The sequence below is a fragment of the Leptonotus elevatus genome, chromosome 8 (genome assembly GCF_054856555.1).
Source record: "Leptonotus elevatus isolate MCC_2025b chromosome 8, RoL_Lele_1.0, whole genome shotgun sequence".
NCBI classification, from domain to species: Eukaryota; Metazoa; Chordata; class Actinopteri; order Syngnathiformes; family Syngnathidae; genus Leptonotus; species Leptonotus elevatus.
Genome location: NC_141246.1, coordinates 26480740 through 26505739, shown reverse-complemented (window position 1 = coordinate 26505739; position 25000 = coordinate 26480740). Strand labels below are relative to the sequence as shown.

Below are 25000 nucleotides of genomic sequence, written 5' to 3'. Positions count from 1 at the left end.
GATGCGGACGCTGTATCGGTCCGTTGTGGTGAAGAAGGAACTGAGCCGAAAGGCAAAGCTCTCGATTTACCGGTCGATCTACGTTCCTGCCCTCACCTATGGTCACGAGCTGTGGGTCGTGACCAAAAGAACAAGATCCTGGATACCTGCGGCCGAAATGAATTTCCTCCGCAGGGTAGCCGGGCTCTCCCTTAGAGATAGGGTGAGAAGCTCGGCCATTCGGGAGGGACTCAGAGTCGAGCCGCTACTCCTCCACGTTGAGAGGAACCAGTTGAGGTGGCTGGGGCATCTGGTTCGGATGCTTCTTCGGATGCATGTCCTACCGGCAGGAGGCCCCGGGGACGGCCCAGGACACGCTGGAGAGACTACGTCTCACGGCTGGCTTGGGAACGCCTTGGGATCCCATCGGAGGAGCTGGCTGAAGTGGCTGGGGAGAGGGAAGTCTGGGCTTCCCTGCTAAAGCTGCTGCCCCCGCGACCCGACCCCAGATAAGCGGAATTGAAGACGGAAATACACATCAAACAAGAAATGCGCTTGAATCTACTAAATAATATTAATAATGCATGTACAAGTCTCTGTATGGGTGAAGTGCAGACATATCATATAAACATTAACAAAACAAATTGACTTTATCGCGAGTCTTTCACTGCCTTTTTACATCTTGTCTTTAATACAAATACTTCAAAATTTAGCTTTTGTTTGTTGAAAAACTTATGTCCATGACTTACTCCACGAGGCTACTTTTTTCTGTGTTTCTGTGCACGCACACGCACGCACGCACACACACACGTTAGTAAGTTTCCCTCATTAGGAACTCAGGAAATAGCAACATGATTGAGGAGCAAAAAAGCAGACTGTCACGAGTGGGTTGTGTTTGTTGGACCTCAAAAGAAAAGAGCAGACCTCGTCAGGGCGAAAGTTACTCAATTTTAATGAAACAACAAAAAGCGCACATTACGTGGACAAAAGGTTGCTTAACAAAAGGTGACGATGACAAAAAGTTGTACGTCGTGGGTAAAAACAAGAAAACACAAAATCACGCCGGAGGGCGGATAAAACAGAGAGGTGTAGCACACAAAGTTGATTAAAGAAAAACGCTACTAGTCTAATTACTTGTGGTGTCCACAACACCAAGAAAGATTGCCGCTAGAAAGGTAGCAGTATCGAAACGTCAGGTATAGTGAGTAGCGTCGCGGAGCAATAACCCAACCCTCCTCTCTGTTGCTGCCAGGCTTTTATTTCGGCCTGATGTGCTAATGGGCAGCAGGTGTGTCGGCAGGATCCGCCCTCTAGCTGTTTCCCCAGCAACTGCAAGGGAGAAATCAGAAACAGGAAACAGCAGAAAACCAAAACATAACACAGACGAGTGAATGAAAATAATGTGTTGGTGTTGAGTGGTAGAAGGTAAAAAAAATAACATAAAACCTTTTCACATATCCTGGTGTAGTAAGGAACACTTAACTTCACTCGACAAGACAGACATACTCTGCGAATGGACTGAGGAGGATGACGCGCTCCGCTCGTCTGCAGGAGAGGAGGGGCTGAGGTGGATATTCAATCAAATGGGGGGTGTACTGTATTTTTGTTGTTTAAATATTACTTTTAAACTCTATGGTTTATTTATATTATAAATATATATATATATATATATGCCATCGGTGCTGTTGACCTCCAGGTGTCGGTGGAAACTAGACTACTGTTGGTTGAAGAAGGAGAGGAGGAAGATATGTTCATAGGAAGAAAGAGAAGAGGAACACCAAGAGTCTAGGATGAGAGTAGGGTCTTTGAATGTTGGAACTATGACAGGAAAAGCTAGAAGAGCTGGTTGACATGATGCAGAAGAAGGTGGACATAATGTGTGTTCAGGAGACCAGGTGGAAAGGGAGCTAAGCTAGACGTTTAGGAGCAGGGTTCAAGTTGTTCTATCATGGTGTAGATAGGAAGAGAAATGGAGTAAGAGTTTTCGTGAAGGAGGAGTTTGTTAGGAACGTCCCGGAGGTGAAAAGAGTGTCAGATAGAGTGATGAGCCTGAAGCTAGGAATCGAAGGTGTGATGATCAATGTTGTTAGTGGGTATACGCCACAGGTAGAGTGTGAGCTGAAGAATTAAAATGTTTGGTTAGACCTTGATTAAATGATGCAGAGCATCCCTAGAAGTAAAAGAGTTGTCATTGGTGCAGACTTCAATGGACATGTTGGTGCAGGAAACAGAGGGGATGAGGAGGTGATGGGCAAGTTTGGTATCCAGGAGAATAATGCAGAATGACAGATGGTGGTTGACTTTGCAAAAATAATGGAAATGGCTGTCCGCCGGGGCCCCGTTGGGGGGTTTGGTGGGGTGGGTGAGGGTGTGGTGATGTGGTGGGCGGGTGCGCCTCCTGCCCCCGCCTGGCTGTGGGCCGGTTGGGTGCCCGGTGGACCTACTGCGTTGGGCTTGGTGTGTGGGCCATGTTGGGGTGGGGGGCGCTCCGGGCTCCTGGGTTTGTTCTCCGGCCGGTGGCCCCTGCAGGGCCCGGTGGCCCCTGCAGGGCCCGGAAGTTGTGCCTTGGCGCTGCTGTGGCATGGAGGGCCCTGGGGAGTTGTGCTTGCTCTGTCCTGGCTGGGGTCGATGGCTCCCCTCTTTGGTGGAGGTTTTCATGCATGCCAGATCCACCACACCAGCATCTACCAAAATTCTAACACAATCTGCTTCTTCCTCTGGTCGTTGATTCGGTGAAGGCTGATGCCTGTGGATCTCACTCTGCTTCATGTATCCTTCCTTCCTTTCCTCAGTCTTTCCTTTGGTCTCTTGAGGTCTCCCTAATTGGTTGGAGTTTCTGGGGTTGGTGAAAGATTTGGGTTGGTAACCAGGTGGGTAGTAGGTGATGTCTGGTCGGAGCTGGATTTCACTTTTCTTTCTTTCTTTTTTTAATCCTTCCTCGGGTCTCCTGACAACTTCACGACTAGCGGGATTCTGAAGTATTCGGTTTAGGTGAACAGTGTGGGATTTTTAATAAGTTTTCGGTTAATTAATGAGCACACACTCACACACACGCACATATGCACACACACACCAGCACACGCACATACTCACGCACGTACCCAAAAAAAAGAAAAAAAGAGAGAGAGAGCAATGATGATGACATGTCGAATCTGTAAGATGACCGAATGAACAATACTGAGCTCTCTCAGGAGAAAAAAAATTATTAAAAAAAAAAAAGGAAATGGCTGTCGTGAATACTTTCTTCCAGAAGAGGCAGAAACATAGGGTGACCTATAAGAGTGAAGGTAGGAGTACACAGGTAGACGGTGTAATCTGAAGGAGATCAGCGACTGCAGAGTAGTGGTAGGTGAGAGTGAAAGCCAGATAGCATAGGATGGTAGTGTGTAGCAGAGGTGGGAGTAAGTCTCAAGTCTTTGCCCTCAAGTCCCGAGTCAAGTCCCAAGTCAAGACTGACAAGTCCCGAGTCAAGACTGACAAGCCTCAAGACTGACAAGTCCTACACTTTGAGTTTCAAGTCCTTTTGAATCATTTTAACAACATTGTAGATTATATTATTTCGGGTGACCATCAAAGTTGGAGTGAGGGACTCAGGGAGTGAACCCAGACTGGTGCAAGAGATTGCCGTGTTTACAATGTGTTATCAGTGAGTTTACAGTCTCATTAACTCAGCAGCTAGCAACAATAATTAGCCGATAAACAACTGACATTAGCTTACTTACCGTTCTTTGTGCATCTTCAGATGTTGAACGAAGTTTGAAGTTGTTGCCTCTCCGTCAGTGATCTAATCTTGGAAACACTGCCATTCATTTTTAGTTGCAACGGATCACAAGTCATGGATCGGATTGTTAAAAAAAATTATAAAATAAAATCTGATAAATAGAACTTTGTCTTAATTTATTTTATAATGATGTTGCCCATTAAATAAATAAATAAATATATATATATAAACTCAAAATGTCTAATATGGCCCTTAGGATTTAGGAACACAATTTTAAGTGCAATATAAGGCAAGATACATGGTGAAGGTATCCTGCCTTACGTTAAATTGCACTTGTAATGCACAAGTTGTGTTCCTAAAATCCAAATAGCCACATTGGACATTTTGAATGTATTGTTGTTTTGTTTTTGTTTAAAGCTAGTGTTTTATAAAATAATTATAAATGAAGGCAAAGTTCTATTTATTTATTTTTTAATAATGAAAAATATATCTAAATGCAATTTAAGGCATATTCCCTTTGTTTAAACAGGGAGAGTGGATTACAAAGTAGCATAGGTCCACAGTATCGAAAACAATAAGAAAAGCAAGTGAGCCAAGCAACAGAGTCAAACTACTGTTGGTAACCAGGCACTCAATGCCAATGCGAACGCCTGGGACTTGTACCGTATCGTGCAATGACGGCGTAACTAACTTGCGGTTTCTTCGCGTCCTAAATTCGCTATTTAATACACTTTTGGGTGGCATTATGATAATGGTGGTAGAAAATATGTAATTTCAATAAAAACATTGATAATGCAAGCCAAAATGTCAAATGGAAGTATTCAAATGGAAGTAGTCAAACTAGCGTTCACGCCACCATGCAGGCAGACTTCAAAGTAAAATTGGTGTCAATGTATTATTTGGTCAGCTTTATTTTTAAGTTTGATTTAGCGTAGGCGGCGTGTGTTTGCACCTTTGCGGCTTCCCTGACATTACTGAATGACGGTACTGTGTCAGCCCAGATTGCACACGTACACACACGCGCACACTTACCGAGAGGAACTTACTCGTACGTACATTTGAATCTTTTTGTTTTGGTGGAAGAAGCAAGTATTTTCAAGTCAAAAGGCTCAAGTCCGAGTGAAGTCACAAGTCATTGTTGGTAAAGTCCAAGTCGAGTTGCAAGTCTTTTAACATTTTCATCAAGTTGAGTCTAAAGTCCTCAAATTCATGACTCGAGTCTGATTCGAGTCCAAGACACATGACTTGAGTTCACACCTCTGGTGTGTAGGATGACTCTGGTCCTGAGGAAGACAAAGACGACAAAGGCAGAGCAGAGGACGAAATGGTGAAAGCTGAAAAAAGAAGAGTGTTGTATGACTTTCAGGAAGGAGTTGAGACAGGCTCTGGATGGTCAGGATGTGCTTCCAGATGACTGGACAACTACAGCAAATGTGTTTAGGGAGACAGGTAGGACAGTCCTTGGTGTGTGGAAAGAAAGGAGATAAGGAGACTTGGTAGTGGAATGCGAAGGTGCAGAAATGGATCCAGAGAAAGAAGTTAGCTATGAAGAAGTGGGACACTGAGAGGACTAAAGAAAGTAGACAGGGGTACAGGAAAATGCAGTGTAAGGTGAAGGTAGAAGCAGCAAAGGCCAAACAAGGGGCTTTTATGCTAGGTTGGACAGTAAGGGGGGGGGGGGGGGGACTGATCTATACAGGTTGGCAAGGCGAAGAGACAGAGATGGGAAGGACGTGCAGCCGGTTAAGGTAATAGGATAGGGATGGAAGTGTGTTGACAGATGCCAGTAGTGTGATGGGAAGATTGAAATAGTACTTTAAAGAGTTAATGAATGAGGAAAATGAGAGAGAACAAAGAGTAGAAGAGGTGACTGTTGTGGACCAGGAAGTAGCAAAGATTAGTAAGGATGAAGTGAGAAGGGCATTGAAGAGGATGAAGAATGAAAAGGCACTTGGTCCTGATGATATACATGTGGAGGTATGGAAGTGTCTAGGAGAGGTAGCAGTATAATTTCTGACTGGGTTGTTCAACAAGATCTTAGATAGTGAGAAGATGCCTGAGGAATGGAGGAGAAGTGTGCTGGTTCCCATTTTCAAGAACAAGGGAGATGTGCAGAGTCATGGCAACTACAGAGGAGTAAAGCTGATGAGCCACACAATGACGCTATGGGAAAGAGTAGTTGAAGCTTGACTGAGGGCAGAGGTGAACATTTGTGAGCAGCAGTATGGTTTCATGCCAAAAAAAGAGTACCACAGATGCAGTATTTGCTTTGAGGATGTTGATAGAGAAGTACAAAGAAGGTCAGAAGGAGCTGCATTGTGTCTTTGTAGATCTGGAGAAAGCTTATGACAGGGTGCCCAGAGAGGAACTGTGGTTTTGTATGAGGAAGTCTGGAGTGGCAGAGAAGTATGTTCAAGTGGTGCAGGACATGTATGAGGACTGTAAGACAGTGGTGAGGTGTGCTGCAGGTGTGAGGGAGGAGTTCAAAGTGGAGGTGGAACTACATCAGGGATCAGCTCTGAGCCCCTTCTTGTTCGCTATATTAATGGACAGGATGACAAACGAGGTTCGACAGGAATCTCCATGGACTATGATGTTTGCGAATGACATTGTGATCCGTAGTGAGAGCAGGGAACAGGTGGAGAAGTTTGAGGCGTGGAGGTTTGCCCTGGAAAGGAGCGGAATGAAGGTTAGCCGTAGCAAGAGAGAGTATCTGTGTGTGAATGGGAGGGACCCAAGTGGAAAAGTGAGGTTACAGGGAGAAGAGACCAAGAAGGTGGAGGAGTTTAAGTATTTGGGATCAACAGTCCAGAGCAATGGAGAGTGTGGAAAATAAGTGAATAAGCGTGTGCAGGCAGGCTGGAACGGGTGGAGAAAAGTGTCAGGTGTGATGTGTGATAGAAGAGTTTCAGCTAAAATGAAAGGAAAGGTTTATAAAACTGTGGTGAGACCAGCGATGTTGTTTGGTCTGAAGACAGTGCCACTGAGGAAAAGACAGGAGGCAGAGCTGGGGGTGGCAGAGATGAAGATGCTGAGGTTCTCTTTGGGAGTGACCAGGATGGATAGAATCAGGAATGAGTACATTAGAGGGACACCACATGTTAGAGGCTTTGGAGATAAAGTCAGAGAGCCCAGACTGAGATGGTTTGGACATGTCCAGATTAGAGATAGTGAGTATATTTGCAGAAGGATGCTGAGTTTCCATATGCCAGGCAGGAGGTCTAGAGGAAGACCAAACAGGAGGTTTATGGATGTAGTTAAAGAGGACATGAAGGTGGTTGGTGTGAGAGCAGAGGATGCAGAGGACAGGGTTAGATGGAGGCAACTGATTCGCTGTGGGAAAAGCCGATAGGAAAAGAAGAACACAGTTATAATTCTTTAAAAAATATGTTTCCTCCTGTAAACATAATTAAGCATATAATTTATACATGTATTTAAGGCAAGTTGTAAAATGTCTGAAGCCCTCCTGTTTATGTTTAACAAATTAAAAACATCATAAATCATGCTGTTTCAAGTACTGTGTCAAATGTTCTCCAATTTCGATACTGTAAATGTATAGGATCGTATGCCGAGAAATGTTTCTTGGGAGGAGCAATATGGCGGCCTTGCGGCTTCAGAAGTCTTGGCCTATCGGCTATCCAGTCATATATTCAGATCAGTGGTAGGTACGAGAAGAGTTTAGCTGCAGATCATGGGCGAGTGGAGCTCTACTGGAAACACGTGACCTCCAATTCCGTCTTATTATTTTACTAAGCCTAAACGTAACTATAACACTAAACATAACTATAACCTTAACTCAAACTAACGTTAAGTAGTATTATTTGTATTTTTGAGTATATTTCGCTGTTTTAACTAAGACGGCTGTTATGGAGGACCAAAACTGAAACTCTGATTTATGTTGTGATGGAAATATTTATTAACAAAAGCATCGGCAGTTGAGGTGGCTGCTGAAGAAGTAATGTACATCATTCTGTATTCTGCAGGCAGCTCATTCCAGTTCACAACACCTGTTATTTGGTATTGAACATCTTTCTAGATCGGTGTCATTAACAGGCACATCAGCTTTCCATTTAAAATCCCGCTCTTGCAAATTCAAGCATTTTAAAACATGGCTCGAATGCAAATAACTTGAAAACTTAGGAATAACCCCCAATTAAGTACTCCTAACTTTTTATTTAGGTGTAAACAAATGAATAACGCGTCACATGCAATTGTAAAAAAGGTTGAGGATAACACCCTGTGGCGACATAGTGTAATAATAAATAAACAATTTTTATTTTTTTAGAGAAAATTAACCGACTCCACCCCCCCCCCCCCCCCAATTAATCCAAAAACCAGCATCCAAGTCTTTCTCCATAGAACATGAGAATTGCAAACTGAGCACACAACACAACATAGAACCGTGCATTCGAACTAGACAAAAGGAAAATAAAACAAAACAAAAAGACAATAAACTCTTTAAATGAGCAAATACCACAGAGACTTGCTTTGTTTTAACCCTCCTCAATGTTCTTTCAAAACTTTTGTTTTCCTTAAAAAAAATAAAATTAAAATAAACAAAGGTCGACATTTAAATCACGGTTGATTTGAGGACGTTGTACACTATGTTAAGTCCGTCTGTACGTCGGGCTTTATTCAGAGGCAACGCGTTTCCGATGGAGTTGTGTTGTTGATGTTGTATACAGGGGCGGAGCTACATGGTGGCCAGGGGTGGCCATGGCCACCCCTTGTCACTCTCTGGCCACCCCCATAACTAAGGGAAAATTATAGTATCCGGGATTTTTCTTCCTCTTCATTATTATTATTATTATTATTATTATTTTTTTTTTTTTTTTTATTATTATTATTTTTTTTTTAATCTATTATTTAATATTTCATTTATTTATTTATTTATTATAGAATCCCACTGGCCACCCCAATAAAACTTTTGTGGCTACGCTCCTGGTTGTATACATTGTTTATATTCAAAATGTCTGCATGTTTTGTATACTGTGTTATTCAAATGAACTAAATAATTAGTTTATAAAGTTGTTTATTTGTTCAAATTTATTTTTTATTTTTTAAATGCTCGAAGTCACGTGTTTCCGGTGATGCTCCACTCGCCCAGCATCTGCAGCTCGTGTCATGTTTGGGTTATGTTTTTCTTTGTGTGTCTCCCTTGGTCTTGTTAAGTGTAATCCTGCCCTTCCTCGTGTCAACCAATCAGTGCCCTCAGCCACTTGTGTCTTGCCCCAGGTGTGTCTTGTTGTGTCGTTAGTGTGTGTGTCTCCTGTCTCTCCTCTGTCTCCGTCGATTCATTGTTGTTCTCCTCCCGTTAGGCTGCCAGTTTTTTGCCCTGTTGTTCTCCCCATGTTTTGCATTGTTTGCCTTCTTGGAGTTTGTTGTTTTTGTTTCTAGACAGTACATTGGTTACCTTGTTTTTTGTTTTCTTTTCTGAGAGCTCAGTATTGTTCATTCGTAATCTTACCGATTCTATATGTCATCATCATTGCTCTCTCTCTTTTTTTTCCTTCTTTTTTTTGTATGTGCGTGAGTATGTGCGTGTGTGCGCTCATTAATTAACCTAAAACCTATTAAAAATCCCATACCGTTCACCTAAACCGAATACTTCAGAATCCAGCTAGAGTCGTGAAGTTGTCAGGAGACCCGAGGAAGGATCAAAGAAAAGTGAAATCCAGCACTGACCAGACATCACCTACTACCCATCGGGTTACCAACCAAAATCTTTCACCAACCCCAGAAACATCTAAATTGCAACAAATTAGGGAGACCTCAAGAGACCAAAAGAAAGACTGAGGAAAGGAAGGAAGGATAGAGAGCACCACAACGCAGCACCCCCCAAGAGACCCAGGAAAGGGCCAAGACACAGCCGCCACCTGGCAGCCAACAGAGGGGCAGAGCTGCCCACCCCAGCCAGGGGTGATAGCACCTATAAAGTTAACCCACTGGCATGCAGTGATTCCGAATAATAACCCTTTAGTGCCCATTGGAAGTGAATCTTGAGGAGTTGGTGACTGTAAGGTGTCATTTGATGTGGTCTACTCGATCCTGCTTGCAGCAACTGAGTTCCTGACTATAAAAACACAACCATTAGTTCCAAATTGCCAAATACAGAAACAGCAATAAAAAATATCGCAATGTGGTGGCTCTCGCTAACAGGCAGAATTAAGTAACCAGATTTAGATTAAAGGGCAAGGATGTATATGATATAAACATATGATCTAAAAAAAGATGGTGGAGATGTGTAATTCCTTTCTGCTCCCACACACCTAAATAAAATGATTGGTTGTTAAATTGAAAGTCGGAGTTATGCCATATGGGAGAAAGCCCACAGGGCTCCAATTGGGCTTTTGTAATTTCTAGTGCCTTCTACCAGGCGGTCAGGATGGCGGAAATCATTGGGTTTTTTAAACAATTGTGTCGCTTAATCGATGTTGTAATAAAAAGAAAATCTAAAAGTCTGAGATTATTACAATCCTTCTGTTCTAGTTCCAGCCAACAGTTAGTATCTCTGTTGGGTTGTGCCCATAGAATGATATATTGTAGCTGGTTAGCTATATAGTAGTGCATAAAATTTGGTGCCTCTAGACCTCCTTTAGATTTACTTTTTTGAAGAGTAGATAGACTAATCTTTGCCCTTTTTTTTTATTCCAGTAGAATTTTGTAATGGCCGAGTCCAACGACTGGAACCAGTTAGACGTAGGTTTGAATGGAATCATTGAGAAAAAATCATTATTTTGGGTAAAACTTTCATTTTAATGGTGGCTATTCATCCTATTAGAGAAATGGGAAGATTATTCCAGCGCTCTAAATCACTGTAAATGCTATCCAGAAGTGGAGTGAACTTTAAATGAATTAAATCAGTTAATTTAGGTGAGAGTTTTATCCCTAAGTATTTTAAATTACCTATAGGAAATGAGTAATGTGGGTCCTGGCTTGAAGGGTTCCATGAATTTTCTGTAATAGGTAGAAGTGTTGATTTTGTCCAGTTAATATCTGATAACTGTGAGAATTTAGTTATTAAGTTAAATACTTCCCCTAACGAAATAGCAGGGTTTTCTAAATAAAGTAAAATATCATCGGCATATAGATACATTTTATGTTCTGTTACCCCAGAGTGAATTCCTTGAATCCTTCTTTCCTGGCGTATGGCTAATGCAAGCGGTTCAATAAATATTGCAAATAATAAAGGCGACAGTGGGCATCCCTGTCTTGTGCCTCTCTGTAGAGTAAAGCTCTGAGATATAATCCCATTAGTAGTAACTGTAGCTTTAGGAGAATCATATAATACTGACACCCAGTGAATAAATTACTTCCCAAAGCCAAATTTATTTAAAACAGCAAAGAGGAAGAACCAGTTTATTTTTGTCTAAGGCTTTTTCTGCATCCAATGATATAATAACTGCCTTTTTATCATGCCGCTGTGACATGCTAATAAGGTTAAAGAGCCTCCTAATATTATTTGTAGACTAACGACCAGTACATTGTTTACCTCCTTGTTTTTGGTTTAATTAAATCCCTCTTTTGACTGAAGCTCTGCCTTCTCGCATTTGGGTCCTCAAACTCCCCCATCCTGACAGAATAAATAGACCACGATCTGACCTAGCGGGAAGCTCCTGTCGTGCCAGTCGGCTCGAAAGCGCCGGCAGCCTGCCACCCCATCCCATTCCCTCCATGTAGTTTTTTTTTCTCTTGCTGGTTCCGCCTTATCCTCTGTTCCCCATTCACCCGGTCTCCTTAGTTCACTTAAGTCCCTGCCCTATGACACCATTTTGTCACCCCATTGTTTCATAGACACAGACTCAGACTTCACAGATGATCATGAAGAAGGCTCTTTTTTGGTTAATGCTTTTACTAATTTCAGTTCCGATTTAGACACTGATTTTGATTTTTTTCACCAGTTCTCTTGACTGTTACATGTTTTCGTCACGGTTTTCTTTTGCGGATTATTTTAATTCCATGTCATGGGGGCACCGGAGGACGGCCGGCACCCCCGAACCCCAGGCCCAGCGGGGAAAGGCCCCGGTCGTCACTCCAGCGTTCTTAGTGAAAGCTAACCCCTGTTACTGAGTCCGCCAGCTCGCCGACTGGCGAACTTTACCCCTAAACCTTGAATGTGACTGAAATTGTCTTTATCTTTTGTTTCTTTAAATGCCAGGGATCTAAGAGATCATGGGAAGCGTAAAGCTTTCTTCTTGTATGCTAAGCGATGTAAAGTTGACTTTTTATTTTTCCAAGAAACTCACTCCACTGCAAACCTTTTGGAGATCACAATGGGGAAACAACATATGGCTGTCACATGTGTCGGAACACTCAGCAGGGGTTGGCCCTCTGAAAAATAACTTCACAGGTAACATACTTCACTCTGATTTTGATGATAAGGGTCATTATATATGTCAAGTTATTGACTTTAACAAGAATATCTTAATGATTGTAAATGTTTATGGATACAATTCCAGAGAGGAAAACAATAATTTTTGGTAAGGTTACATAAATTACCGAATACTTTACTTTTAATTGGCGGTGATTTTAATATTGCTCTTGATAGCTCTTTAGATCGATGGCCTCCAAGGCAAAACAAAAATTTTGATTGTTATTTGAAGCTTTTTATGCAAAGATTTGACTTAATTGATATTTGGAGAGAGAAATTCCCAACTGAAAGAGTATTTACATGGTCTAACAAATTAGGCACTTTACAGTCCACGATTGACTACTGGTTGGTGTCCAGTAGCCTTAGAGAGAACACTACGACACAAATTCTGGCCACTCCTTTAACTGATCACAAAGCTGTACTTGTCTGCATTTCTTTATTTCCTTCTCCTTGCCATATTCCCTCATATTGGAAGATGAATAGTGCTATTTTGAATTATGATGAGGTGAGAGTCGAAATTAAAAGACTGATTCAGAAATATTGGAATGAGGCCCAAACTGATAACAAATATAGCGTTAAGTTGGAACTTTTGAAATTTGAAGTTGCTAAATTTGTAAGAAAATACAGCTCTGATTTAGTTAAACAAAGAAGATTAGAGGAAGAGGAGATTATTTCTATCGCAACATCGCTTTCTCAGAAAGCACCTGAATGTCTGTCTATTATTGAAAAAGAAACACTTACAGAAAACCAAAGTAAGCTTGACAACTTATATATGCTTAGAGCAAAAGGTGCCTTTGTAAGATCGAGGCAAAAATGGATGAAAGAGGGGGAGAGAAATTCGTCATACTTTTTTAGATTAGAAAAGTCACAGTCTCAAAATAACACTATCCGACAACTTAAAATTGAGAATTTTCTTTGTGATGATCCTAAACGAATTGCTACATACTGTTCGAATTTTTATAGTAAGTTGTATACCTCTCAGTATTGTAATAGGAGTGCATCTGACTTTTTAGATTCGATTGAGGTGAATAGAATTGATATCACAGATAGAGAGATGTGTGATGCTCCTTTGACTCTTCTAGAAATTACGGATTCCATCAAAAGTCTTAAACTAAATAAATCTTCTGGGGTCGATGGAATAGTTTCAGAATTCTAGAAGAAGATATTTGCCGAGTAGTTGACCCCCTTTTTGTTAAAAGTGTTCACAGAAAGTATTAATAATGGATCGCTCCCTCCTACTTTAACCCAATGTCTAATTACACTTATTCCTAAACCCAAAAAAGATTAGCTTTTTCTTGATAATTGCCGTCCGATTTGTCTTTTGAATAACGATTATAGATATTAGCAATTGCTCTTGCCAAACGATTTAAATTAGTTTTGAATGCTTTCATAGATGAATCTCAGTCAAGGTTTATGAATAATAGGCATATAGCTAATAATATTAGGCTGGTATTAGACATTTTAGATTATTCTGAATTGATTAATGACAATAGTTATATCCTATTTTTGGAATTTTATAAAGCGTTTGATTCAGTGGAACACAAGTTTATTTTTAAATCTTAAAAAACAATTGGTTTTGGGTTTTTTTTTTCGTCAAGATATTCGCACACTGTATGCTAATAATAACAGCTCTATTAAATTGAGTACTGGTACCACTCCTCGTTTTGACATTAAACGGGGAATCGACAAGGATGTTCGATTTCTCCTTACCTCTTCCTCATTGTTACGCAACTTTTAGCTAACCATATTAAGTCAAGCACTTTAAAAGGAATGAAAGTTGCAGAGTGAGAAATATTTATTAGTCAATTAGCCGATGATACCACTCTTTTTCTCAGAGACTCTGACCAGATAGCGTCTGCTCTGGTTATCATAAATGTGTTCTCTAGGGCAGTGGTCCTCAACCCTGGTCCTCGGGGACCGGTATCCAACCTGTTTTCCATGTCTCCCGCAGCCAACACAGGTGATTCATATCATCAGCTAATTAGCAAGCTCTGGAGAAGCCTGATAACGATTCCCACCTGTGTTGGCTGTAGGAGACATGGAAAACAGGCTGGATACCGGTCCCTGAGGACCAGGGTTGAGGACCACTGCTCTAGGGCTTCTGGACTATACCTGAATGTAAATAAATGTGAGTTTATGGCAGTGAAAGACTCTGTTGTTGGCACGATTTTGAACATTCCTGTCAAAGACACGGTTACATATTTAGGAATAGCTATCATTAAAGATGAAAAATACAGAAGTCCCCTGAATTTTGCACCGATTATTGAAAAAACTAAAAAAAGATTTAACATGTGGCTTCTTAGAGATTTGTCTTTAAGAGGTAGAACTCTGATAAGTACAGCAGAAGGTAATTCCAGACTTACTTATGTTGCCCTTTCATTATATGTAGATAATAAAACCATTAAAGACATAGACCAGATGCTTTTCAATTTTTTTATGGAAGAATAAAACGCATTACATTAAAAAATCTGTGGTTATGAACACGTATGAGAAAGGGGGACTTAACTTCTTAAATTTTGATTCCTTAAATAATACATTTTAAATTAACTGGATTAGGTATTTTCAGAATAATCCTGACTCAATTTGGAACTGTATTTCGAACTATGTTTTTTCCAAAATTGGTGGATTAAGATTTCTGTTGTCATGTAATTATAAAATTGAAAGAATCCCCATTCGCTTATCTAACTTCCATAAACAGGCATTGCTTGCTTGGTCACTCATCTACAAGCATACCTTTTCACCACACCGCTACTCTATTTGGAATAACCAAGACATTTGTTACAAGAACAAATAAAAAATTTTAAAGTCTTAGTTTGATCATAACATCATCTGGGTGAATCAATTATTTAACAGCAGGGGAGTGTTATTTACTTATGAGGAATTTCTTCTACACTTTCTGATGCCTGTGACGCCTAAACAATTTGCTGTAGTTTATGATGCTATTCCTTCTGGTGTATTAATGCTGTATAGGGCTCACATTGGTGTTGTAGCCGACACTCCTACTGCTTTTTTTTCTTCTCTTTTTTCTTCTTTTTTTCTTTCTTTTTTTAAAAAGACACTCCTATTGCTGATGTCACTGAATCACCAATTGGTAAATTATGTTTCAACCCTTCCTGTCATAAAAACAATCGCAAAATCCGTGCTCTTCTCTGTCACCTGCAATATCATACTGGAACTGTCGTGTAAAGAATTTATGTTGGAAAAAAATGTGGACCCTGCCTCAGAAATTCGTTTTAGTGAACAAGATAAAGGAAGTTTCTTTCAAAATTATTCATCGTTGTTTTCCTGTGAAATGCTTTTTTGTTAAATTTGGTTATGATACGGATCTGTACTGCTCCTTATGTGGCTCCCAATCAGAGACTCTTGTGCATCTGTTTTGGAAATTTTCTTATGCTCGCAAGCTATGGCAAGACATTTGCAAATTTATTTTGGATAATATCTTTTTGAATTTTGAGGTTTCCTTACCGAATGTTTTGTTTGGATTTTTGAACTATGACAATTCATTTGAAAAATAATATTATTTTATGAATCTTTTAATTTATCTTGCCAAGTTTTATATATATAAATGTAAATGTGTAAAGTCGAAACCTATTTTTTTTCTCCCAGTTTTTGAAAGAAATGGCTGTATATTTACAGTCCATCTCTACTTCCAAAAATAAGAAGGCTATCCAGACCTTAAATTTGTGTTCTCATTTTGGTGTTTTTAATATTTCTTAGTTTAAGACGATCGACATTTTATTTCCTTTACTGTTATTGTGAGATTGTTGTGTACACTGTGATGATGTTTGTTTGCTTAATGTTTGCCATGTTTGGCTTTTGATTTCAATTTGTTAAATAAAGCAATTAAAAAAAAACGCTTCCGGTTGCGTCAGCGGGAGCCATACGATTGGTCCGCAGTGCTCTCGTTCAACTATTGGCCGAGACAACTATGCTCGAATCTGCTCAACCATTGGCCAGCACCGCTCAACTCCCCATGGATTTTTCATAAATAAACCCGTGATTTTGTCAACCCCCCACCCTACCACCACCACCACCACCAAAAGAAGAAATAAAAACGACATTACTCTCGCGAGACACCCGTTCATCCCGATAGTTTGATCGTGTCTATTCTCCAGTTGGCTGAGGGAAGAACTGAGAACACGGACTGAACAGCAAGAAGTGAAATCCGTTGCTTCCTGCACATCGAAAAATATGCCATTTGTCGATTTGCAGAGCAATTTACCAGCAAGCTCATTCTCCGAAGATTTTATGGAAAAGCTTTCTTCATTCGCTGCGGCTGTTTTGGGAAAGCCTGTTGTTGTAAGTAATTTTACACCAATTTTTATCCGGTACAAAAGAAACACGTATTTATCAAGTGTGCAGACACCTATCCTATGCACATCAGTAATTAATGTGTGTTGATGAATTCCACCAGTTCAACTTCTAAACTAACCAAGCTTGCGCACATCTAGCCTCATTTGCGTTGAGAAATGCTTTAATTTGACCCTGTAAAGTAGCAGCAATCTCGTTATGTAAGAAATCCGAAATCATGACAAAGAGGGTGGAAAGAATCTCTGAAACCGACAGTGACGTAATTGTACGAGAAGTGGAAACAAATAAATAGTACACTTTGGAACAATGATTTAGTGTTACACATTAAAAAAAGAAAGAAACTAACTTGGCGTACTAAATAAATAAGTAAATAGATAGATAGATAAAATAAATAATACTGAAGACTTTATTTTATTTTATTTATTTTTTTACATCTACACCATCGTTTGATTGGTACAGAGAGTAGCCACAATATGTGTACATACCGCCATGTCCTGTTTACAATAGCTTCAGTAGTTCCTATCTCGGTTTTTGATCAGTGATGTTAATGATTTATCCACACATTGCTCTGTTACAGAGAATGCACTTGATTGTGAAACCAGGGTTACCAATGTTGATGGCAGGATCTTGTTCTCCCTGTGTGGTGCTGTCGATATCTGCTATCGGGGTACTTGACACAGCTGACAAGAATAAGGACCACAGTGCCAAGCTCTTTGAGTTTCTGACCAGAGAACTTGCTCTGACTGAAGACAGGTAAGTACTGAAGTTTACTGTTTTGTTGTGCATGTTATGCCTTATCATACCGTCACCTCACAATCACTGGCGATGACGTTCCTTAAACCAAGGAGTAGGGCTGGGCGATATATTGATTTTTTAAAATTAATTCGAGTGTTTTGTTGTAAACAATTTAAAAAAATTACAACATCGATGTTTTTTTCCCCCCTTTGGTTGCTTCCGTAACTTACATTCTGCCAGTCGTGTCCCCACACACTCCATATGGGAGAGACTCAACAACAGGAAACAAAGTCCCGCTAAATAAAAACAGTTTACTTTGTTATTGTGGAGGAGTCATTTACACAAGGAAGCACGTATGACAAGAAAGGGGCACAATGAGAGCGATCACCAAAGCGGACACGTTGCACCTCACTAATGATATGGCATCCATGTATACGGTGAGGAAGACTCCATTTCACCACTTGCTGAAAACGGGAGAACCCAGGTATGTGCTACTGCTACCAAGCCGCAAGTATATTGCTCAAGTTGCCCCACGCCATTTGTTTAGGCAGTGGTTATTTTGCCGTGACTGGCAACGCAAATGCTAGCGATATTTTTGCTCTCAACGGCTCCAATATTGGTCATTCGCCGGAGCGAGGAAATCTTTAGTGAGCTGTAAATTGGATCTTTTACAGTGATTGCTTATAGACATTTACAACTTATGTGAATAGCACAAGTGTGCATGTTTATGTCGCTGCGTGGTCGCAACATGTACGCTATCTTGTCAAGACGTGCCCATGACGCTTTTCAGCAGCAACTCTGAGCCTCTGCGTCGTCTGCTAAATAAAATCCTTATGAAATGTAGTATCGTGGAGCTGGTATGGTAATGCCAATAACAGCTTATTTTCAGTGACAAAACAAATTGAAAATTGAAAGAAGATCTTAAGAAGGGGGTGAAACGGTCTAATCACGGTAAAATAGCCGATTTACGGCAGGCCAAGACTTTCTTACTCCGGGAACTGGCCAATCAAATAACACTAACAGGAAAATTGCCAGTCATGGCAAAATAACCACCTCAATTTACAGAACAGTACTTGTACTTGTAAAATCAGCAAACAGTTGGACCTCGGTTCCTACATTAAAGCCTAAGGGTGATATTTGTGTCAATTGAGGGACACGAGTAGCGCTGTTTATCTTTTAAAACAAAGTTGGCAAAAAAATCAAGTTTTACTTTTCCACTTTATCAACACATAGATTTACATTTCCAGAAGTATTTGATTCAAAGTTGAAGTTCTGCACATTAACTCCAAGAGGAGAAATATGGTTACTTTTGTTAACTGATATAATAAAATATTTTTTTTTTAGCTTCTTGGTTTCTGTCAAAATAAATAAATAAATAAAAACAATAATAATATAAAATAGGGGGGGAAATCGTAAATCGAATTTGTTTTTAAAAAATCGGGGATTTTATTTTTAGGCAAAATCGTCCAACCCTACCAAGGAGATAAAACAAGGAGATTAGCAATATTATTTTTAGAACAAATCATATCACTGATGATGCTTGACACAAGCAACATCAATATGTAAAGTTTGGTTAGTGCTTGACTTTTTTGTTTTTTTCCCCGATTCACAGGATTGCCCTTCAGTTCAACAGTTTGGAGCCTCACCAGGTTGGGAAGAAGGGAACAGTTATGAGCTTTCTATAAACCATAGTCCGTAAAAATTTGAGAATAATTACACCCACACACCCACACACGTTTCAAACAACTCAGATGAGTTTTATTCAAAGAAACTGTTTTGTAAATGTTTTTAAAAAAAATTCTACACAATGACTGCATCACCTGTTCTATTGAGTTAACCCTTTAAAGTAGCACTAAGGAACTTTTCAACCATACTCAAATATTTTCATAACTCTTCTGATGAAACATCAACTTAAAACTAGTTGACTGGTACCCAAAGGTACAAAGTACAAAGGTACCCTTTGCCATGGCCTGAGGGGGTCTTTATCATTTTTACTGGCACTTGCCAACTTTGAGGAGAATGGTAGGAACACTGCCACACAAACTCCCACCTTTACCCCTTCGTTACAAAGACAGAAGTCAATTTGAATGTAGACGCACGATTACTGCTTTCCTGGCAGAAGCTGCAAAACAACTTTTTTAAAGTTTTGTCTAAGGAGACAAAAAATAAAAATGGAAGCTACTGTAAAAGGACAGTCAAGAATCAACACTGGCCCGGCTTTCACTTGCTGGCGTGAGCTAAAAAGCGATGCAATGCGCTCATGCAAAATGTGGTCTTCCTTCAGGCATAACATTAACGCTTTTGTCCATATGGTGCTGCCATAAATTACATAAACTGAAAGTTCCTTAGTGTTGCTTTAACATCTAAGCCTAAAAATATCTGCCTGGGCTTCCTTTTTTTTTGGGCTTATTTGACTGTAAAAAGGTAATAAAATGTCCTGCAAATGTGAATTTCGCCCCTTTTTTCATAACACCTGGAACTTTCATTTCTGGCAGTTATTTACAGTTTATATTCGTATATTTAAATTTTATATATTAGGGGTGTCAAAATTATCACGTTAATATCGTGTTAAAGTGCCTTTCACCGCACTATTTTTTTTTAACGTTTGATTAACGATAGCTCCTTATTTGGAAAGCCTCTACTGAAGGGAATTCCAGTCACGACGCAGCAGAAAAAGTCCACATCAAAATTACCCAATAGAAATGCACTGTACTACACAGGAGCTAAAACACACAATGTTTAAGGGGCAGAATGTTAGCGTGGAAGAGCCATTTGGACTGTGTAGCACTTCCGCCGGTTATTTGCTTTGAAAGAACGCTCTGTTAGCCGTTAGCAACGAGCTAGGTTGCTCCAGCTCTCCAAGAGGTGTCCGTGGCACACTCAACCCTGTGAGAGCCAAGAGCTGAATGGATGCCGTCTTGTCAGTTCGAGTAGCCACTTGATCTTAAGATGTGAGGCGTATTTTATTCAGCAACTCCAGGAAATAACTCGTAAGTGTAACACATCGATAACTTCTTCTGGTTTGTTGCAGTAACGCGACGTCACTTTACAATTAATGCGCATCCGAGAACTTAAAAGTCAACTTTGAAGTAAGGTTGGCCAACCATGATTTTGATTAATACCAATGGCTAAACCCAATTTAAGTATATTTTCGTTTTTTTTTAAAAATTATTATTATTATTTTTTATCACAACCATCCGAGGTTCTTGGTCTGACCCATAGCAACCAACGCCCTTGACAACGAAAATGCTTTTCTTCGACAACCTTTGGAAATTTTCGGAAATTACGTCACACCGGGGAGTTGCGAGGGCAGTCAGCCATTGTACTGTATTGTTGATTGTAGCCTTGCATTGATATTCGGTAAGATGACACGGCACTGTGTGGCCAAAAGATAATAGGTCCCGTAAATGGACCACTTTCGTCTGTTTGGGAGCATTTCTGCAGAATGCGGAGCAGTGCCGACATCTTGCTTATAAACAGGAAATACGGCGGAGGACAGGCATGAGAACCCGATGTGAGTCTATTGGGTTCTCATGCCTGCCAGTCCTTAATTAGTGCTGGATTTCCTTTATATAGTACTAGGACCTATGGTGTCATTGTTTTGGCTTCATGCAATGGAACCGCTTGACGAGAGCGAGTTACGCCACAATTTGTGAATGGATGTGCAAGCTAAACGTGTACGCTTGCACTAATGTTGGAGCTTTCGTGAAAGCGACATCATTTCTGAGGAGCCGCACGGAATGAGACTGACTCTGACAATAGTACAATGATGAGAGAAGGAACCTGGCGTTTGATGGAGAAGTAGCCCACATGTACATTTCAGATACAGAAGATTAGGACTTTGACTTTTGGGGATTGATCAAAAGTGACGCGATTACATTGTTAAATACTTAAATAAAATACAACCAAACTCAGTTTTGCTTCACTGCCCTTTTAAAAACATACACTAACAAGTGAAAGCATGCTACCTAATACGGTAGGTAATCTCATAGTGCTAATTTACAGCACGGCACAACATCGAATTTAAAACAATAACGCTAGACTAATAACTGCAGCGTATATACCAATCTTCTAATCTCGATTGGTCTCGTCTCCACTCCATGTTAGGTCTTCTGGGCACAACATTTTCAGCGTCCTGATCAGCATCTGGCTCATACATATATGGTCCAACATATAACATGCCAACCTCCTCCTCTTCCTCCAACTCTGCAAAGTCTTGGATCTCCTCATTTAAGCTCAACATATCGCTTTCTGAATAAATTTTTGACTGGCTTTGTATGCTTTCTGTGTTGAGGTCTGCCATTGTTGTCCCCGGTGTGAGGTATCACTGGTTTGTCGGTTGCCAGGCTCTGACTTCGGAAAAACAATTATTTTGTGAAATATACAAAATATAAATTATTTTTTCATGCTTAATTTTTTGGCCAATGTTTAATTACATCAGTTGTAACCCTTTTTGGCATTTCATGAAATTACTTCAAAGTTGGTCTTTAACAAAATAAAAGCGTTCAACGTCGTGAAAAGGAGTATATATATATATATATATACATATATATATATACATATCACAATTTAGCAGTAAAAAAATTAAATTAAAAAACAATACCTATATTTGTGGGGACTTGCGTGAAGTTGTATTTTACAATTTTAAAAATGTTAAGTTCGCAAGTTACTTCATGTTAAAGATTAGATAGTTCTTCATATGAAAATAACACAACAATCTTTTATAGGCGGTGGGCCGAGGGCCGATTTCGTGTATTTGAACGATCCCTAACGAGGGAGGACATTATTTTTTTTGTTAACATCAGCTTCATTTATCAACAAATCAAAAATGGTTGGCACTCTTATCGCTTGCACATTTTGTATTGATCGGTAACTTTTTGTGGGTCCGGCGAACTGAGCGGGTAGCTATGCTCGGGGTCCGTCATACATGACGTAGTTGTGGTTATTGTCCAATGGCACGCTTCAAAATGCGCCCTCTTAGTTTGTTTTTCTGGGTTTAGATAGCGCCTTGATAACCTGTAATGTTTAAGTCCTGTGGTAGTTTATACCTTATGTCTAAATATTATTACACACATTGACACATTTATTGCTAAAATAACACTTTTACATCAGTCACTTTCAGAAAGGTAAAATGCGGCAACGTCGTTGAAGTTCGTCTTTAAACTTGACTGGGAATAAGCTAATAATTGTCACTTATTTTGAAAAGTCATGCCTTCTTCTTAAAATTTAAGGCTTCTCTAACATTATTGCCTAAAATTCATTGCGAACTTTGCACATAATAAATATGACAGACTTCCCACATTTGATCTCCAAAGTGTTGTTTTTTCCGCTTGAATAAACAAGGAAAAAAAATATTCTCAATAGTCTGCATGTCACAAAAATGAGCTACATAATTACACGCCCACATTTGTTGAAACTGTTTTCTAGCTAACAACACAGAAATGGACTGCTGTATAAATTTGGTGTTTCTGTGGACAGACCAATTGGTACAAGTAGAAGAGGCTTTGCATAACCTTAAAAACAAAGTTTGTTACATGTTATGTGGATGGCTTATGTTTGCCGAGAGACTGAAAATGAAAATTAGCTTTGACTAATATGTATGTTCAAGCATTGTCCCATTATAAGTTATATGTAGAAGTTAAATTTCAGGAATCTGCTGCATTTCCAGCCAACAGCAGCCATCACAGAGACTGCTACATGCACTTTGCCAACATCCAAACATAAAATGAGCTCAGAGAAGAAGGAAAAAAAGCACTTATTTCAGATAGACTCCTTGCTTACACACATTTAGTTTACCAACTATCAGGCTGCAGTCCACAAAAGCAGCCTTGAATGTAAGCATGTTCCTGCTCCTGAGAAGATGGATGGATAGAATTGAATAAAATAGAATAGCCTTTATTGTCGTTGTAACATTAAGATACGAGATTGTGTTGCTCCCTCATGCAAAATTAAAACAATTATCAACACACAGTATGGAATAAATAATAGTATATTCAGATTAAAAGGGTAGATTAAAAAATATATACATTGTAATAATTAAGTACCCAGTAGTGTAAAGTGCATAATAAAAATTAGTAATTTAAATGATCAAGATTAGTATGAGTTGAACAGTTCTTTGATAAAAACTGTTTTTGAATCTGTTTGTTCTTGATTTTAGTGACCTGTAACACCTGCCCGAGGGTAACGGGTCAAAGAGATGGTGACCTGGGTGACTCTTTTCTTTTCTTAATAATGTTCTGAGCTCTACTGAAGTAGCGGGAGTGGCAGATATCCAGAAGAAAGGGCAGAAGCAACCGATGATCTTCTCTGCTCTCCTTTTATATTCTCTGCAACCTCTTCCTCTCTGCCTCAGTACAGCTGGGGTACCACACTGTGATGGCGTAGATCAGCAGACTCTACGCAGGAGCGGTAGAAGGGGTGTTGAGGTTTTCCCTTCTGAGAACCCTCAGGAAGTGGAGCCGCTGCTGGGCCTTCTTCAACATAGTCGCAGTGTTCGTAGTCCGGGACAGGTCTGCTGCGATGTGGAATGAATGGACTGGCTGATCACTCCTTTCAGCTCCATAGCCAATACTCGAGCTGTTGCATTTCTCTTGCAAGAAAACAAACCATGTTAAGGGGGGATGCACCTGCAAATTGAATCAGCTGCCATGTACAAACTTGTGCCAGTGCACCATCTGTGGCACTAGGTAATTTGAAGATGACTAACTCAAGTTGTTGTTGTTAATTTAATATAATTAATAGTTAGTTCATTGATATGCTACTAAGATGGCTAAAATACAAACCCTAGGGTGTGTAATTACATTGGACAATTATTTATGTCCAACAAAGTTCCATGGTATATATATATTTTTTTCGTTTTGCTTAGCGACCACAAAGGATCATATTTTTAGATCATATACGTTCCTCCCCCGATCTCGCCCTCTATGGACATTTACATTTCTGTAAGATCAATAAAATACCCTTAATAAACTAAACCGTAACGTCAACTTGTCACCGTGAGTGCGTGGCTTATCAAGCCCTTCACTGTCTTAAGCTGCATGGCCATTTGCCACTTAAACCCACATAACTACCAACGACTTTTGTTTTCCCTCCCACACCATGTCTGATGATGTAATAGTAATTCGAGATGAATATTCAGTGACAAAGAAATATAGCTTCAGGTCTCGAGCTTCACAAGTGCTTGAGCAAGACTTGTAAACAACATATATGCTAACATACATGCTAACAGTTGACCCGTTTAATCGTCATTTACATCGCCAAACTTTATACAACATAAAATATCATCACTAGTCATTTCCAAAAATATGTATACTCACCTGCAAACATAGAAGCTGCGCCTTTCGCACATATTTTGTGTAATGTTTCGTCGTGTAGCGTGACCACGCACAGCTCGGTGTGTGACCAACAGCTGTTGCGTGCTATTGGTTCAACTGACATAGTAGTCTGCAGCGTTGCCTGCACGTTTAATGAAATGTACAACTTGATTTTGGGAAAATGTGCAATAATTACGAATGCCAACAAACAAAATCTGATTCAGGAAAAAATTAACTTCAAAACATAAACGATTCAGGTCTTCCCTCACCAGGGATCATTGATCTCAAAAAGTAAAGCAGACACGTCGCCTCGGCCCACTGCATATTATTGTTCGTTTCCAGTAAAGTTGCGTCATTTTACAATGCACATCCGTATTGAACTTAACAAAATAAAAGCATTCCACGTTGTGCAAAGGAGTCATTGAAACACAATTAAGTAGTAATAAATTAAATAACAATGCATATATTTGTGGGGACTGGGGTCATGTTGTATTTTAGTTTTTAAAATGTTCAGAATTTCAAAAGTTACCTCGTTAAAAAGCCCTTAATATGAAAAGAAAAATGCACTGA

The 25000-nt window shown here is 39.8% G+C and overlaps 2 protein-coding genes and 1 long non-coding RNA gene across 3 annotated transcripts in view; 2 read left to right on the top strand and 1 right to left on the bottom strand.

The window, feature by feature from the left end:
• The window catches only part of LOC147170321 (uncharacterized), a 103854-nt gene that overhangs the window by 27951 nt on the left and 50903 nt on the right, over positions 1-25000 (top strand). The gene's annotated exons all lie outside the window — the stretch shown is intronic.
• On the top strand, positions 16076-19567 carry ddt (D-dopachrome tautomerase). The gene is made up of 3 exons (XM_086082526.1): positions 16076-16370; positions 16960-17135; positions 18730-19567. Exons 1-3 carry the CDS (start codon positions 16263-16265, stop codon positions 18800-18802), a joined length of 357 nt encoding a protein of 118 aa, XP_085938652.1. The 5' UTR covers positions 16076-16262; the 3' UTR covers positions 18803-19567.
• On the bottom strand, positions 18850-24827 carry LOC147170322 (uncharacterized). The gene is made up of 2 exons (XR_015095794.1): positions 24434-24827; positions 18850-23706 (listed from the first exon to the last, which is right to left on the bottom strand). It is a non-coding gene; the product is annotated as an uncharacterized LOC147170322 (long non-coding RNA).

Coding starts and splice junctions, on each gene's coding strand:
- ddt (XM_086082526.1), top strand. CDS start 16,263: ATGCCATTTGTCGATTTGCAGAGCAATTTACCAGCAAGCTCATTCTCC. Junction 16,371..16,959: donor TTTTGGGAAAGCCTGTTGTT/GTAAGTAATTTT, acceptor GCTCTGTTACAG/AGAATGCACTTGATTGTGAA. Junction 17,136..18,729: donor CTTGCTCTGACTGAAGACAG/GTAAGTACTGAA, acceptor CCCGATTCACAG/GATTGCCCTTCAGTTCAACA.